Source organism: Callithrix jacchus, chromosome 1 (genome assembly GCF_049354715.1).
Source record: "Callithrix jacchus isolate 240 chromosome 1, calJac240_pri, whole genome shotgun sequence".
Classification (NCBI taxonomy): domain Eukaryota; kingdom Metazoa; phylum Chordata; class Mammalia; order Primates; family Cebidae; genus Callithrix; species Callithrix jacchus.
Genome location: NC_133502.1, coordinates 28,151,762 through 28,166,374, shown reverse-complemented (window position 1 = coordinate 28,166,374; position 14,613 = coordinate 28,151,762). Strand labels below are relative to the sequence as shown.

At 52.7% G+C, this 14,613-nt stretch overlaps 1 protein-coding gene across 18 annotated transcripts in view; it reads right to left on the bottom strand.

Annotated features, from left to right (window-relative positions):
• The window catches only part of ATP11A (ATPase phospholipid transporting 11A), a 184,623-nt gene extending 170,459 nt beyond the window's left edge, over positions 1 to 14,164 (bottom strand). For all 18 annotated transcript variants that reach the window (XM_009005295.5, XM_009005346.5, XM_009005394.5 and 15 more), the window contains exon 1: positions 14,031 to 14,164. In XM_009005295.5, the coding sequence (XP_009003543.1) occupies positions 14,031 to 14,069 (39 nt within the window). In that variant the 5' untranslated portion in view covers positions 14,070 to 14,164. The remainder of the gene's footprint in view (positions 1 to 14,030) is intronic.
• Between the last annotated feature and the right edge of the window lie 449 nt (positions 14,165 to 14,613).

Below are 14,613 nucleotides of genomic sequence, written 5' to 3'. Positions count from 1 at the left end.
TGCCTTGAGAACCCACGTGATGGCTGACGTGTGGGTGGTGTGGCACGGGCACCGTCCCAGGATTCCCCTGCCGTGGACAGCAGGGAGCAACATGCTCTGTTGTTCTAATCAGGTGCAACTTCCGACCAGCACGATCCAATTTTGCCAAAGGGAAGACGTCATCCGCCACACACGCAGGTGAACACAGTATGGGCTCCACAAAGCAGTTCCAGGCACTGGAAGAACTAGATCATGATCCACAGCCTCCGAGTTCACCGAGCAGACAGGCCCAATCCCACTTTGTGACGTAAACCCTAACATCTGTCTTGTCAATGAGCCAGATGCCACATGTCTGGATGTAGTGCAAAAACCAAAGCAACGTGTTACAGAATCGTTTTAACACCAGCCACCTCTCCCTCACCAGCCTTCTCCAGGAAAACAGTAAATAAATAAGCAGGAAGAAGAAGGTGGAAATACACAGGACCTAAGAGCCCATCTAACCATGGCAAGTGTGGTCTGTCACATCTAACAAGGGTCAAACCGGCTAACTCTGCTCCACTGCTTGAAAAATGACCCATTCCCACTAAATCATTATGTTGAGTCCTTCCAGATTCCGTGGAACACCTATTCCACAAAGCAGCAGACAAGACTGGATGTGTTTTGCAGACTGTCCTCTTCGCCATCCAAACGGTGCCTCTGCCACCAGCACACTGCTGTGGCTAAACTGTGATCCCCTCAAAAATCTCATGTTGACGCCTTAAGCAGTGATGTGACTGGATCTGAAGACTGGGCTTTTAGGAGGTAATTAAGATTAAATGAGGTCATGAGGTCTGTGTCCTAATCACACAGGACTGATGTGTAACCACGAGAGAAGAAGGAGAGTTTTCTCTCCCACTCTGGGAGGACATGGCCACCTGTCCCCCAGGAAGGGCCCTCACCATGCGGACACCCTGATCTGATTTCCAGCCCCAAGAGCTAGAAGAAATAAATTTCTGCTGCGTATGCCACGCAGCCCGCAGTACTGCTGCAGCTGCCAAGCTCTCTGCGACACACGAGCACCTGTTCAGCTCCACGCTGGGTTGATAGGTGCTTCAACAACAGTAAAACATTCAAGTTTGCAACCTCAGGCAAAAGCATCTCCGAGAATCACGTCATAAACAATACGCCAGGTTTTCATAATGAAAGATATTCGTTCTGTAGTCACATTCTTAGCATCTGCTTTCTCAGTCATCAAGCCTGTGTGTTTATATGATTCTCACTTCGTAAACAGCCAGTGACCTCGCTGGTGAGACACAGAGAAAAAGCTGGAAGATGGCAAGGCCGAGTGCCACGGCGGGACTCTGCGTGACACACACACTGTCCGCTCTTCAGGCAAAGCCCTCAGACCCACACCCTTGGTCACCTCGCTCTCATGCACATGAGTGGGACAAGCTTAGTTATCGCTTTCGACATGAGCGCACCTGAGGGGACAGAGATCAGGATGAAGAAAGCCCTGAGGGACGAGCATTTCTCACAGAGAGAGGAGCCCAGTGGAGGCCATGCACAGAACAGCAGAGAGCAGGGACGAGGAGCCCGCAGAACACAAGGACCCTCCCTGGCATAGGGCCTGAGGCTGAGGGAGATGACACCACACACACGGCGTGCAGCCTTCAGAGGCCCTGCTTCCCATGGAACATGCAGGAGAAGCTGCTGACGGCATGGTGGGCCTCCACACGGTTGCTACGCTGTCTATACTTAGAGGTTTTTTTTTTTTGAGACAGAGTTTCGCTCTTGTCACCCAGACTGGAGTGCAATGGTGTGATCTCGGCTCACTACAACCTCCGCTTCCCAGGTTCAAGCAATTCTCCTGCCTCAGCCTCCCAAGTAACTGGGATTACAGACGCCTGCCACAACACCCAGCTAATTTTTGTATTTGTAGTAGAGACGGGGTTTCAGCATGTTGGTCGGCCAGGCTGGTCTTGAACTCCTGGCCTCAGGTGATCCGCCCACCTGGGCCTTCCAAAGTGCTGGGATTACAGGTGTAAGCCACTACACCCAGCTGTACTTGGAGTGTTTTTCCACACTGTGACAAGAGGATGAACCCTGCTACTAGCAACGCCTGTCTCCATCCATCTTCCAGGCACACGAGCGCTCAGGAACCACCGTGGATAACAGCGGGCCCGTCCGCAGGATGCTGAGACACAAGCACAGTGCCGGGGGGACACTCAGAGGAAAAGCGCATCGCGGAACCTCCTCACACCTGAGTCCGCTGCTGGCGTCATAAATGCATTGACAAATAATGTTTTATAGGAAAGCATCAGTGTCCTGAACATCTGCTGTGGACCAGACCGTCCTCTGACACTTCCTTCAGCTTCTGTGATTCCCAGCATGGCAAAGGTCAGGCCAACTTGTAAGTTTTCCCTCAAAGGGTAGAAGATGGTTCCTGCAGTCTATAATCTTTTCCATTTTTTTTTTTTTTTTTTTTTTTTTTGAGACAGAGTTTCGCTCTTGTTACCCAGGCTGGAGTGCAATGGCGCGATCTCGGCTCACCGCAACCTCCGCCTCCTGGGTTCAGGCAATTCTCCTGCCTCAGCCTCCCGAGTAGCTGGGATTACAGGCACGCGCCACCATGCCCAGCTAATGTTTTGTATTTTTAGTAGAGACGGGGTTTCACCATGTTGACCAGGATGGTCTCGATCTCCTGACCTCGCGATCCACCCGCCTCGGCCTCCCAAAGTGCTGGGATTACAGGCTTGAGCCACCGCGCCCGGCCAATCTTTTCCATTTTTAAGTCAAAACTAAACACAGCTTGACTGCCAAATGCCAGGCACGGCCAAGACGCCTCGAAGGTACTAACTGTGTGCCTGACCTAACTGCAGAGCATGTGCAGACCTATGCATGCAGCAACAGTATTTAACGCACCTGCAACTCCCAGACAACACCCCAGAGTTCTCCCCTCCTCGCTGGGATGGGTCCCTGTACAGGGGACGTGGAGTAATCACAGTAGAGAGGACCAAGGAGATGGCGCGGTGGACTCGAGTTTCTGGGTATTCTGCACCTTCGGGTGCCACTCCCAGGTGACCGCCAGCCACTCCCGTCCCCCCACGTCCTCCAGAAAGGGCTGTGGCGATGTGTGGGTCGGCTGATCCGTCAGCAGCTGAACCAGGCCCAGCCCCTTCTCCACAGCATGAACGGGGAAAGCTCACTACTTAGTCACACGGGGAAGAGAGGGCGGGAGAAGCAGGTCTGAGCCCACATGTGGAGATGGATTCAGGAGTGGTGGGGATGCCAGTAAAGAACTGCCCGGGATGCCTGGCACGGGGACAAGTCCTGAAGCAGCCGCCGGCCCCTCAGGACAAGGCAGGTGACAAGCAGAAGAGGGCATATGGCAGGAGTGGTGGGCCCTGGGTTCAGGCCCCTGTGGTGGGGTGGCCGCAGAACTGGCTAAGCTGGGACACTTCTGCGTGTGAAAGGGACGCTATGCATGATGATGAATGATGTGAGGACAACAGGCAAGACCTGGGGCCGAACTGGGCCAGGAGGGTGCTCACTCGCCCTTCACAGGGTGCAGGCCACGGCGGGGAAAGCAAGGTCAGAGCCGGGCAGAAAGGCCCGTGCCCACCCATCAGCCTCAGCACCAGGGGCCTGCGAGACCTGGCTGCCCTGTTACAGGATGGCACGGTGCTCCTTCACAGGGCTGTCGTGAAGATCCAGAGAGGCCGTGGATACCAGCCTTGGGGAAGGAAGGACCCGGGCTCTGAGACACGTCAAACAGCAGCCCCTTCTCCCCTGGAGCAGCCCTGCCTGTCCCAGGCCGCGTCCCGGAAGAGCCACAGCACGGACCACGGGTGACCCTCTCACCAGCCTCTCCTCCCCTTCCTGCATTGTGGGGTGGGGGTGAGCAGACCCAGGACAGAGACGCCTCGCCAGGCGCACGTCTTCACATCTTTGTTGAACGTGTAATTTCCATCTTCGCCGAATGCGAAACTCAACAAATTAAGCCTTTGATCAAACCGTCTTTTTCATATGTAACAAACCTTCTCTTTAAAATCTTTTATCTTCGAACCAGGAAAAACGATCTTATTTTTGTTCCCTTCCCAAGCCAAAGAAAAAAAATTTACAAAAAAGTACCTTTGGCCGGGCGCGGTGGCTCAAGCCTGTAATCCCAGCACTGTGGGAGGCCGAGGCGGGTGGATCACGAGGTCAAGAGATTGAGACCATCCTGGTCAACATGGTGAAACCCCGTCTCTACTAAAAATACAAAAAATTAGCTGGGCGTGGTGACGCGTGCCTGTAATCCCAGCTACTCAGGAGGCTGAGGCAGGAGAACTGCCTGAACCCAGGAGGCGGAGGTTGTGGTGAGCCAAGATTGCGTCATTGCACTCCAGCCTGGGTAACAAGAGCAAAACTCCGTCTCAAAAAAAAAAAAAAGTACCTTTGTCACTTGAGATGTGACAAAAACTGGCAGCCCTTCCCTGAGATATTTTTACGGCACTTTACAATGTATTACAATGAAAAGTGTAGGTAAAGTGTAATTTCACTGTCTGAAATTACAAGGTTATTTTCACGTCCATTAACAAAGGTTCATTTGATCCTTACCACCCAGGGAAGGAGGGACAGCAAATGCCGTGAGCGAGTTTCATTTTACAGCTGCACCTGGAGGCGACATGAATGACTCAGAGCACAGCCAGGTGGTCACAGGCTGCCCAGAGGGAGGCTGCACAGGGGCCAGTGTGGACCCTCAGCCGGCCAAAGCATGTGCAGGTAAGGTGCTGGCAGGCTCAGCCTCCACCGACGGCATCATTTGTGAAATGCGCTATTCCCAAATCAGCAGAAGTAACACACACAGAAGTTAAAACACTGCTTGGGCTGGGTGCAGTGGCTCACGCCTGTAATCCCAGCATTTTGGGAGCCTGAAGCGGGCAGATCACCTGAGGTCAGGAGTTTGAGACCAACCAGACCAACATGGAGAAACCCCGTCTCTACTAAAAATACAAAATTAGCTGGGTGTGGTGGTGCACGCCTATAATCCCAGCTACTTGGGAGGCTGAGGCAGAATTGCTTGAACACAGGAGGCAGAGATTGCAGTGAGCTGAGATCGCGCCACCGCACTCCAGCCTGGGCAACAAGAGTGAAACTCTGTCTTAAAAAAAAAAAATTATTGCCTGTGGCAACCTGTCTTTGTTAAAATGTTTGCACATAAGGCACGTGCACTGTGTACCTCGCATATTTCACAACGGACCACCAACCCCAAGTGCAGCCAGCTGATGTCCTTCAACTCTGCAGCCACAGCGGGGGGAAATTCTGATACCAACTGAGGTGTGCCACAGTGCCCTCTCCTGGGAAAAGGTGGCTTATTCTATTGTCCCAATTATAAACCTGCTGACATACCTTCCAAGAGGTGGTCTGGTTCTGAAGGCCACAAAAAATACAACACAAACCAAAGAAAAATGGGAAACATTTTGCCAAAGATGGTTAGAGAGTGGTTACTTCAACACACTGAGAATAAAAATGTGAGAATATATTCAGCTGAGTGGTCTTTATCCTTGGGAGTGACTAACTCAGCTGAGTTGAGTGACAGAAAAACTGTAAGGAAAGGCACTTGCAAATGAGTGAAAATATGTCACTTACAAATTTCTGAATGTGAACACAAATCACATTTGAAAGAAAGACATAAAATTTTTATTCATAGAAAAATCAGTTCCTTCCCACTTCACTTTGAAAATGGAGAAAAATATTTAAAGGATTTGTTTGAAGACCAGGCACCATGGCTCACGCCTATAATCCCAGCACTTTAGGAGGCTGAGGCGGGCAAATCATTTGAGGTCAGGAGTTCAAGACCAGCCTGGCCAACATGGTGAAACCCCGTCTCTACTAAAACTACAAAAAAAAAAAAAAAAAAGAGCCAGGTATGGTAGCAGGTGCCTGTAATCCAAGCTACTTGGGAGGTTGAGGCACGAGAATCACTTGAACTAAGAGGCGGAGGTTGCAGTGAGCCGAGATCGCACCACTGCACTCCAGCCTGGAAGACAGAGTGAGACTTTGGCTCGAAAATCAATTAATAAATAAAGCATTGGTTTAAAGAGGCAACTAATGATGAATCTGCCCACAGAGTTCACACGGTCTGACCTGGCATCAGCCCCGGTGACAAAGGTAACAGGCAGCAGAGAAAGCCTAAAATTCCACCTCTTGGCTCCGAGTCTAACATCCCAGCATCCCCGCATGAGTGAGCCACAAGGCCCTCTCTCAGGTCCGGCTGCCAGGGCTTCCTTCTCAGGATATGGAACAAGGAGAAAGCTCTCCTGCTCTGCTGCAATTAGAGCCGTGGTGAATTATAAATAAAGAATTGCACCTGGGACAAAAGCACCTGGCACGGCACCATTAGTGACTTGCAAAAACCACCCAGCACTTTTACTTCAGGCTCTGCAAATGTCAACCAAACCAGAAATGCTGTGTCCTCCTTGGGACGGGGTGGGGTGGTCTCAGGCTTTGACGCAGCAATGATGGGCCCAGCAACTCAGGCCAGTGGAGAGCAACCCCTGTCCACGTGGCCGTCGCTCCAGCAACAGCTCCTCGGGGAAACAGCAGGCCAGGAACGCCCAGTCACCAGACTTCCGAAAAAGCGGGGAAATGTGATGTATGTGCAGTCCTCTGTGTGCAAATTTGGGAAGAAGTCCAATGGCGTCAAGGCCGCTGAGTGGGCCGATGCAGACACCTCAGAGGAGCAGTCGCCTGCCTGTCCCAGGACGGGGGTCTTAACCTTGGTAGGGCAGGGGCTCCGTTGAGAATCTAACACAACTAGGACACGCCTGTCTGGAAAGTAAAGGTCATGCGTGCCAGAGGTTGGCATGTTGTTTCCAGGGATCAGTGTCTAGTTCTTCAGAACTAATAGTTTCAAAATGAAAGTAGTTTTAGGGCCGGGCACAGTGGTTCACACCTGTAATCTCAACACTTTAGGAGACTGAGGCAGGTGGATCACCCGAGGTCAGGAGTTCGAGACCAGCCTGGCCAACATGGGAAAACCCATCAAACATGATCTCTAATTTAAAAAATACAAAATTAGCTGGGCGTGCTGGCACACACCTGTAATCCTAACTACTCGGGAGGCTGAGGCAAGAGAATCACTTCAACCTGGGAGGCAGAGATTGCAGTGAGCTAAGATCAAGCCATTGCACTCCGGCCTGAGTGACGGAGTCTGTCTCAAAAATACAAATAGTTGTAAAACTATGAGGAGGCCCTCAGAACTCAGGCTCTGGCCACCAGGCTCTGGGACAGCGCTGTGGCGGCTCTCCCTTTCCGGCCCGTGGTCAGAGGCATGGACGCGGGAACAAAGGAATCGAATCCCGGCAGCAGCCACAACAGCACCAGCCCACACACAGGGCGTGGGTTGGAACATGGAGAAAAGCACCCGTGAGGGCAAGGCTGAGGAGCAGGGACAGGAGCCCGGACCGAGGCCATGGCCTTGTGGCCTAGACTGGGAGGACGTTCAGGACTCTGTAATGAGCCAGAGAAAGAGAATCCAGGAGCTTAAGGTAACATCAAACATGATTTTACTGCATCCACTAATAACACACTGCCCCCTTGCCTCGTCCACCCACCACTCTGCACAGGAACTGCCCCCTCACCTCGTTCACCCGCCACCCTGCACAGGCACTGCCCCCTGGCCTCGTCCTCCACCACCCTGCACACGCACTGCCCCCGGCCTCGTCCACCCACCAGGGAGGCAAGGGCAGAGGCAGAAAGGCTACTGGACGTGGCAGGGTCATTCCTGCCACGACCACTGCTCTCCCTGGAAGAGCAGGGCAAGGTCACCAACTCTCCACATGAAGAGGAAGGTGGGGAGAAGGCTCCAGAAAGCCCAAGGTGAAAAGCAGTCTCCTTAGGAAGCCCAGAGGCATGGATGGTGAAGCAGCTGCAGATCCATGCACGCCACAAAGATGCCCCTCGCGCTGGGCGCCCAGCATGCACAAGCACCATGACCAGTCCTGTCCCCGCGCAGACCTACCAGGTGGGCACCATGAATAAGCCCCACCTTGCAGATGGGGCACCAAGTGTGCCAGCGCCAACCAACTCAAGGCCGCACAGCTGGCGACAGAGACAGAACGTGAACGTAGGTCCGTCAGACTCACCTCGGAACCTGTGGGATGGACTATTCTTCTCAGATAACCACAGCCACGTGAAAGAGAAAATCATCCCTTATCTGATCTTCTTGAATTTCTATTGCTGTAAAACCCGCTTGCTATTGATTTTCACTGCAAATAAACAGCATTTTTACCTGCATTTAACTTGGTTAAAAAAAACATTTATAAGTCTGGGACTTGAGAATCTTTTATTAACCCTGTTTCTATTGAACATATGCTCCAAGCACCAAAGGGCAATTTGTATTTTGGGCTTCAGGGTTTAACACACCTGTAAATAGAGGATTTTATGTGTAGTTAGTGAAATTCAATGTAATTTTAACTAACTGCAAACTGAAGACAGTCTTCTCATCCCTAGAAATTTAACTGTCTGTAGCCAAACCTAATAATACAAACTTTTTTTCCTCGAGGTGATTAAATTTACTCCCTGGCAACAAATAAAGCATCTCAAGATGCTTGTTCCTAATAAGCAGATATTCAACAGGGCTCCAAAAAGCCATGGAAATGATTCCTCCTTGTGTAGACACAAAGACTAACTGACACATCAAGGCAGATTGCTTTGAAAGATCCAGGTGGAAACCCTGAGGCCCTGAAGCCAAGTGCACTTGTGTGATGAGCTGCCCAGTCACACATCCGTTCGTGAGAAATGCTTTCCGAGCTCAGACTGCGGGCTTGCCACCGCACTGCTGGAGCAGATTATCAGCCTTGGATTCTATGCCTCAGGATTCGCTTATTTCAAATACCTGAGGACCTTGGCAGCTAAAGCAGCTTAACATAGTGGTCCTGCGGTGTAGACTCCAGCAGCTGAACAACAGCAAGGCCCCACTGGATCATCTAATCCTGGATTAGGAAAAGAAACTCAAAAATGATGTGGCCTTTCTGAAGTTTTAAAACGGGGGCTGGCATAACGGAGTGGAGTGAACAAGTCTGTCTTTCAGAAGGGGCAACATTACGGTTGAACACTGATGTTCACATGACACACCATTTGGGAATGAAGTGGAGGGGTATGCATGCATATAAACAGCTGCACTTTCTAGAAGGTTTAACACACGCTAACACAGCAATGCTTGAAGTTCTCAGGAAGCAAAAATGTTTATTTCTCTCACAGAAAAAAAGAGTCTAACGTAACAGTTTGTGTTGAAATCAAGCATCTACTGCCAGCAAGGAAAGCCTTCAGATCTTTCAATGTTTTCTATCTTAGAAGGTCAGAAATATGCCAGAAAGTAAAAAATTGTAAGGCAGCAACAAACAGAAGCACAAAACTAACAAGGTGCATCTGGGCTGAATCACTGAAGGAAGATTACAGCCATGACATTGAGCTCTCGAACCACAGGACTCTGAGGAAAACACGAACGCCCTAAATGGAGGCACGGAAAAGCAGAGGGAGAGAAGCATCCTGCCCAGGCGAGGGTGCTCAGCCTCACAGAGATAGAGGGCCATTTACCACAGCATTGGAAAGCTCTGTGAGTCCTACCTGATCTCCATACCATGCCTGCTGTCAGGGCGCCTTCTTTACCTCTCCTGTGACCCACAGTGCCAGCAGGCTGGGACCCATGGGTGGCTGAGCAACAGAACTGGCAGGCCATAGCTTTGCCCTCTCCCCCGCCAAACCTACCCAGGGACTCGGCTATGTTAACAGCCAGGCATGACAAATGGACTGAGTGCTTCCTGGGAGCCAGGTCCCATTCTTGGCCTTCCACACAGATTACCTCATTCAGCTCTCACAATAGCTATGAAATGAGTTCTGCTCTTACCCTCAGTGGAGAACACTGAGGCAGAAGGAAGTAAGCCACTTACCCAAGGCCACATAGCTGAGAAGGGCAGGGGAGGCTCCCACTCGGCACTCAGGCCACTGCCCAGAGAGCATGCAAGCCACCCTCTGAGGCTGCCCTGATTTCTCAGAACTTAAACTACCTGGATCTGTGTTGCTCACCTCACAACACAGGTGAAGAGGAAATGGAACTAGCTTTCCACCCACGCTGCTAAAAATGCTTTTATTGTAATCCTAGCACTTTGGGAGGCTGAGGTGGGTGGATCACAAGGTCAGGAGTTCAAGACCAACCTGGCCAACATCCTGAAACCCCCACCTCTACTAAAAATACAAAAATTAGCCAGGCGCAGTAGCAGGTGTTTGTAATCCCAGCTACTCAGGAGGCTGAGCCCAGAGCATTGCTTGAACCCAGGAGGTGGAGGTTTCCGTAAGACAAGATCTTGCCACTGCACTCCAGCCTGGGCAACAGAGCAAAACTCCATCTCAAAAAAAAAAAAATGCCATTTATGTATTTATTTATTTTGAGATGGAATTGCACTCTTGTTGCCCAGGCTGGAGTGCAATTGTGGGATCTCAGCTCACTGCAACCTCCGCCTGCCAGGCTCAAGCCAATCTCCTGCCTCAGTCTCCCACACAGCTGGGATTACAGGTGCACGTCACCATGCCCAGCTAATTTTTTCTGTTTTTAGTAGAGACAGGATTTCATCAGGTTGGTCTCAAACTCCTGATGTCAGGTGATCCACCCACCTTGGCCTCCCAAAGTGCTGGAATTATAGGCGTGAGCCACCGCACCCAGCCTAAAAATGTTTTTAAAGTGTTACATCAAGTAGGTCAAACTACCGCACGGCACACACACTACCCCACAGCACACACACCACCCCATGGAATATACACTACCCCACGGCACATACACTATTCCACAATACACACACCACCCCACAGCACACACACCACCCCATGGAACATACACTACCCCACTGCACATACACTATTCCACAATACACACACCACCCCATAGAATATACACTACCCCACAGCACATACACTATTCCACAACACACACACCACCCCATAGAATATACACCACCCCACGGCACACACACCACCCCATGGAAAATACACTACCCCACGGCACATACACTACTCCACAATACACACACCACCCCACGCACACACACCACTCCACGGACTATACACTACCCCACAGCACATACACTATTCCACAATACACACACCACCCCATAGCATATACACTACCCCACGGCACACACACCAACCCATGGAATATATACCACCCCATGGCACACACACCACCGCATGGAATATACACTACCCCACGACACATACACTACTCCACAATACACACACCACCCCACGGCACACACACCACCCCATAGAATATACACCACCCCACGGCACACACACCACCCCATGGAATATACACTACCCCACAGCACATACACTACTCCACAATACACACACCACCCCATGGCACACACACCACCGCATGGCACACACACCACCCCATGGAATATACACTACCCCACAGCACCTACAATACTCCACAATACACACACCACTCCACAGCACACACACTCTCTGCCGCCACACCACAGCACATACACCACTCCATGGAGCATACACTACCCCGTGGGCACATGCACTTCCTCGTGGTACACAAACACTACACCATTTACAAATACAAAGTATCTCTTTGTACAAATACAAAGTGTCTCCTTGTCCATCCAAACACCCAAACAAGCAGTGAGGCAGAGTGTGGAGCACACCTGACGTTCAACTGTTCTCTCGCTCATTTGCCTCTTCTATCTCTCTGGACCTAACCCACGATAAAATGCCTACAGCAATGTTTTCCAAGGACTTCCTTATCTTTAGTGCCCCTCACACACCAGAAGGAGCTGCAAAGCTTTCTTTGTCCCAGGAATTCTGACTATGTGAACACTGGGAGGGAACAGGGCCTATTTCTCCTTTTTTATCAAATAAGTCGCATACGGAGCGCCTAAGCAAATGTGAGTATTCAATCCCAGACTCTTTTTTTTCTGTTAAAAAAAAGGAGATATAATTTAGTCCTACACAGTGGAAGATAATGAAATTATAAGAAAACAGATCATGGCTGTTTCTGGAAAAAGTCAAATTAGTTTCATACCATAGACATGAATTTAAAATTATAGAAATAAATGGTTTTCTGTGTAAATACGGGTGAGGCAGCCAGATGAATACACTGAAAAAAACAAACAAACATGTGGAATGAGAAAAACAGAAATAACCCTATCCCCTAACTTGTATTCCCAAGACGTTATCAAATAATGTATACGATGGAAAAGTTCTCTCAAGAATATTTACCCCTTAGATTACGAGAACATGTGATGTCACAAGCGTAATAATACAGCAAGGCGGAATTACAATTGTAAGCTACACGAACACAGACAGATCTATGTAACAGAAAACAGCTGAAGGTCTGGGCAAGGGAAGCCAGTAGGAGCATCAACACTGATGTCTGTCTCCGCCCGCCCCCAGGATGAAAGGGTCAGGAACTCGCCAGGAAGGCAAGATTCTCCACAGGGTGAGCCGAGCCGGCCCACGCAGCATTAATTCCACGGGGAGAGGCTGCACAGGAGCCCTGCAACGTGACCCTCCCTTTTCACACCCAGTGTCAGGAGGGAACTGAGTGAACTGGGAACCCCGTGGGCGCAGGTCAAGTGAACGTCAGCCCCTTCCCTCTTCCATGTCCCTCGGAGGAAACACGGCAGGAAAATGAGTTGTCTAGGAACCCACACTTCCGAGTGACACAACTGGGAACAGAAGGTTCCTGCCCGATAAAGCATTTTTTTTACACGCCAGGTCACCTACAGTCACTGATACCAGGTCTTCTGTAAGATTATCATAGAGAAACGCAGGTACTGCAAGATGCTTACCGCTCACATTAACATTAGGATAGGAACCGGGGGCTGGAGCGTCAGTGGGGCAATAACGGGAGGCTGCTGCGGCTAAGCCTTTCGGGATCTAGCATCCAGAGTCATCAGAGTCACCAGAGGCTAGTTCTTCCCCCTTAGGTAAAGCAGGCTGAGCTTCCTACGGCTTCCCCGACACCAGGAAACAGGCTCGCTTGACTCTCCGAGGTTTTCGGTTAGTAAATAAATCCGGGGGAAAGCATTGATTGATCTGGCATCCCCAAGTGAAAAGAAACCTATCTTTGGCCAAGGTCTCCTATTTAAAGAAAGCTCATAAATATGAAAGACTGCCTGAGGTCATTCCTATGCCAGGAAAGAACAAAGTTCCCATAATCCTGCCCTCTCTGGTACCAAACCCGGTGCCTGCAACTTCTCGAACCTGTGACTGACAGCTGACCGCCACCGCTGTAGAACAATGAACCCTCTTGTGCCAGGCGGGGGCAGGAAACGCCGTGCTTGGGACAGTTTTCTTCCTCTCCTACACACACCCCCTTTCACACCTAACGCCAGCGACGCCGGTTTCCCCTCCTCCGGGGTAAAACAAAACCAACTTTTCCCCTTCGGAGCCTTCCCTCCTGAGCTCTCCACCGGCTGGTCACTGAAGGGGCAGGTTGCAGAGGAACCAACAAGACCCCGGGCTTCGGATCTAATCAGTCACTTTAAGGTAAAAAAATAACACGACTGCACACTCCGCTCCGAATCCCCCGGGGCGCTGAGGAACAAACACACCCGCTAGCTGCTTCTGCACAAGTGTGACACTTCCTCCCAGTCCCTTAATCTCCTCGCAGACACGGCTGCGCGGAAGCCGCATCTAAGGTTCCTTCCCGGACCCGGGCTCCGGCGGGTCCAAGTCGGCTCTCTCAGGGCGCCCGGTCCGCTGAGACGGCTCGAACCCCAGCCAGGCTCCCCAACGACCACCGGGGCGCGGCGGGCTGGAAGAGGGCGCGAGGCGGCTGCGGCCCGGGAGCAGGTGGCGGCCCGGGACGGGGGCCGCGCGGTGCCACTTGGACCCCGTCGGAAGCCCCAGGGTGTCAACCCCGGGCCGCTCCCCAGCATCCTGGTCGTCCCCGGGGCGGCCGGCGTCCCCGATCTCGGAGCTCTCCCGGGACCCCGGGGCTGCGCGGCCGGCCAGCGTCTGGTCCCCGGGTCCCCGGACCTGCCCACCGGGTCCCCGGCCACTCTGGGAGCACTCACGTATCTGTGCACGAGCGTCCGCACGAGGCTGCAGTCCATGGCTCCTCCGGCCGCGCCCGCTCCGCCGCTCAGCGCCCCCGCGCCCGGCTCGGCGCGCCCATGGGCTCCGGGGTCCGAGTGCGGCCGCGCCCCCCGCTCCGGTCACGGCCAGAGCGCGCCGGGCGGTGCAGGGGGCGGCCGCGGCCCCTCCGCGCTCATGCCCGGCCAGGCGGCGAAGGCTGGGTCCGCGGCCCCGCGCGTCGGCGGCTGCTCCGCGGGCGGCCGGGAGGCTGCTGGGGTCCGCACGCGCGCCGGCGCCTCCTCCCCGTCGGTCCGCCCGCTGGGCTGGCTCGGCTGGAGCGCCCGGGCCGCGGCGGAGGCTGCGCTCTGCTCCTCGTGCGTCTCCTCCTCCCCGGCCTGCCGCCCTCTGGAGCCTCCGGGCCCCGCGGGCTCCTGCCCCTGCTCCGGGCGCGCACGTCACCGGCGCGAGTGAGCATGCGCCCCGCGGCCCGTCCCCGCCCGCCCCGCGCCCACACCGCGTCGCACCCGCGCCCGCCCTGCCCCCTCGCGGCTGGCCCGGGCCGGGACCTGGGGGCGGAGGGCA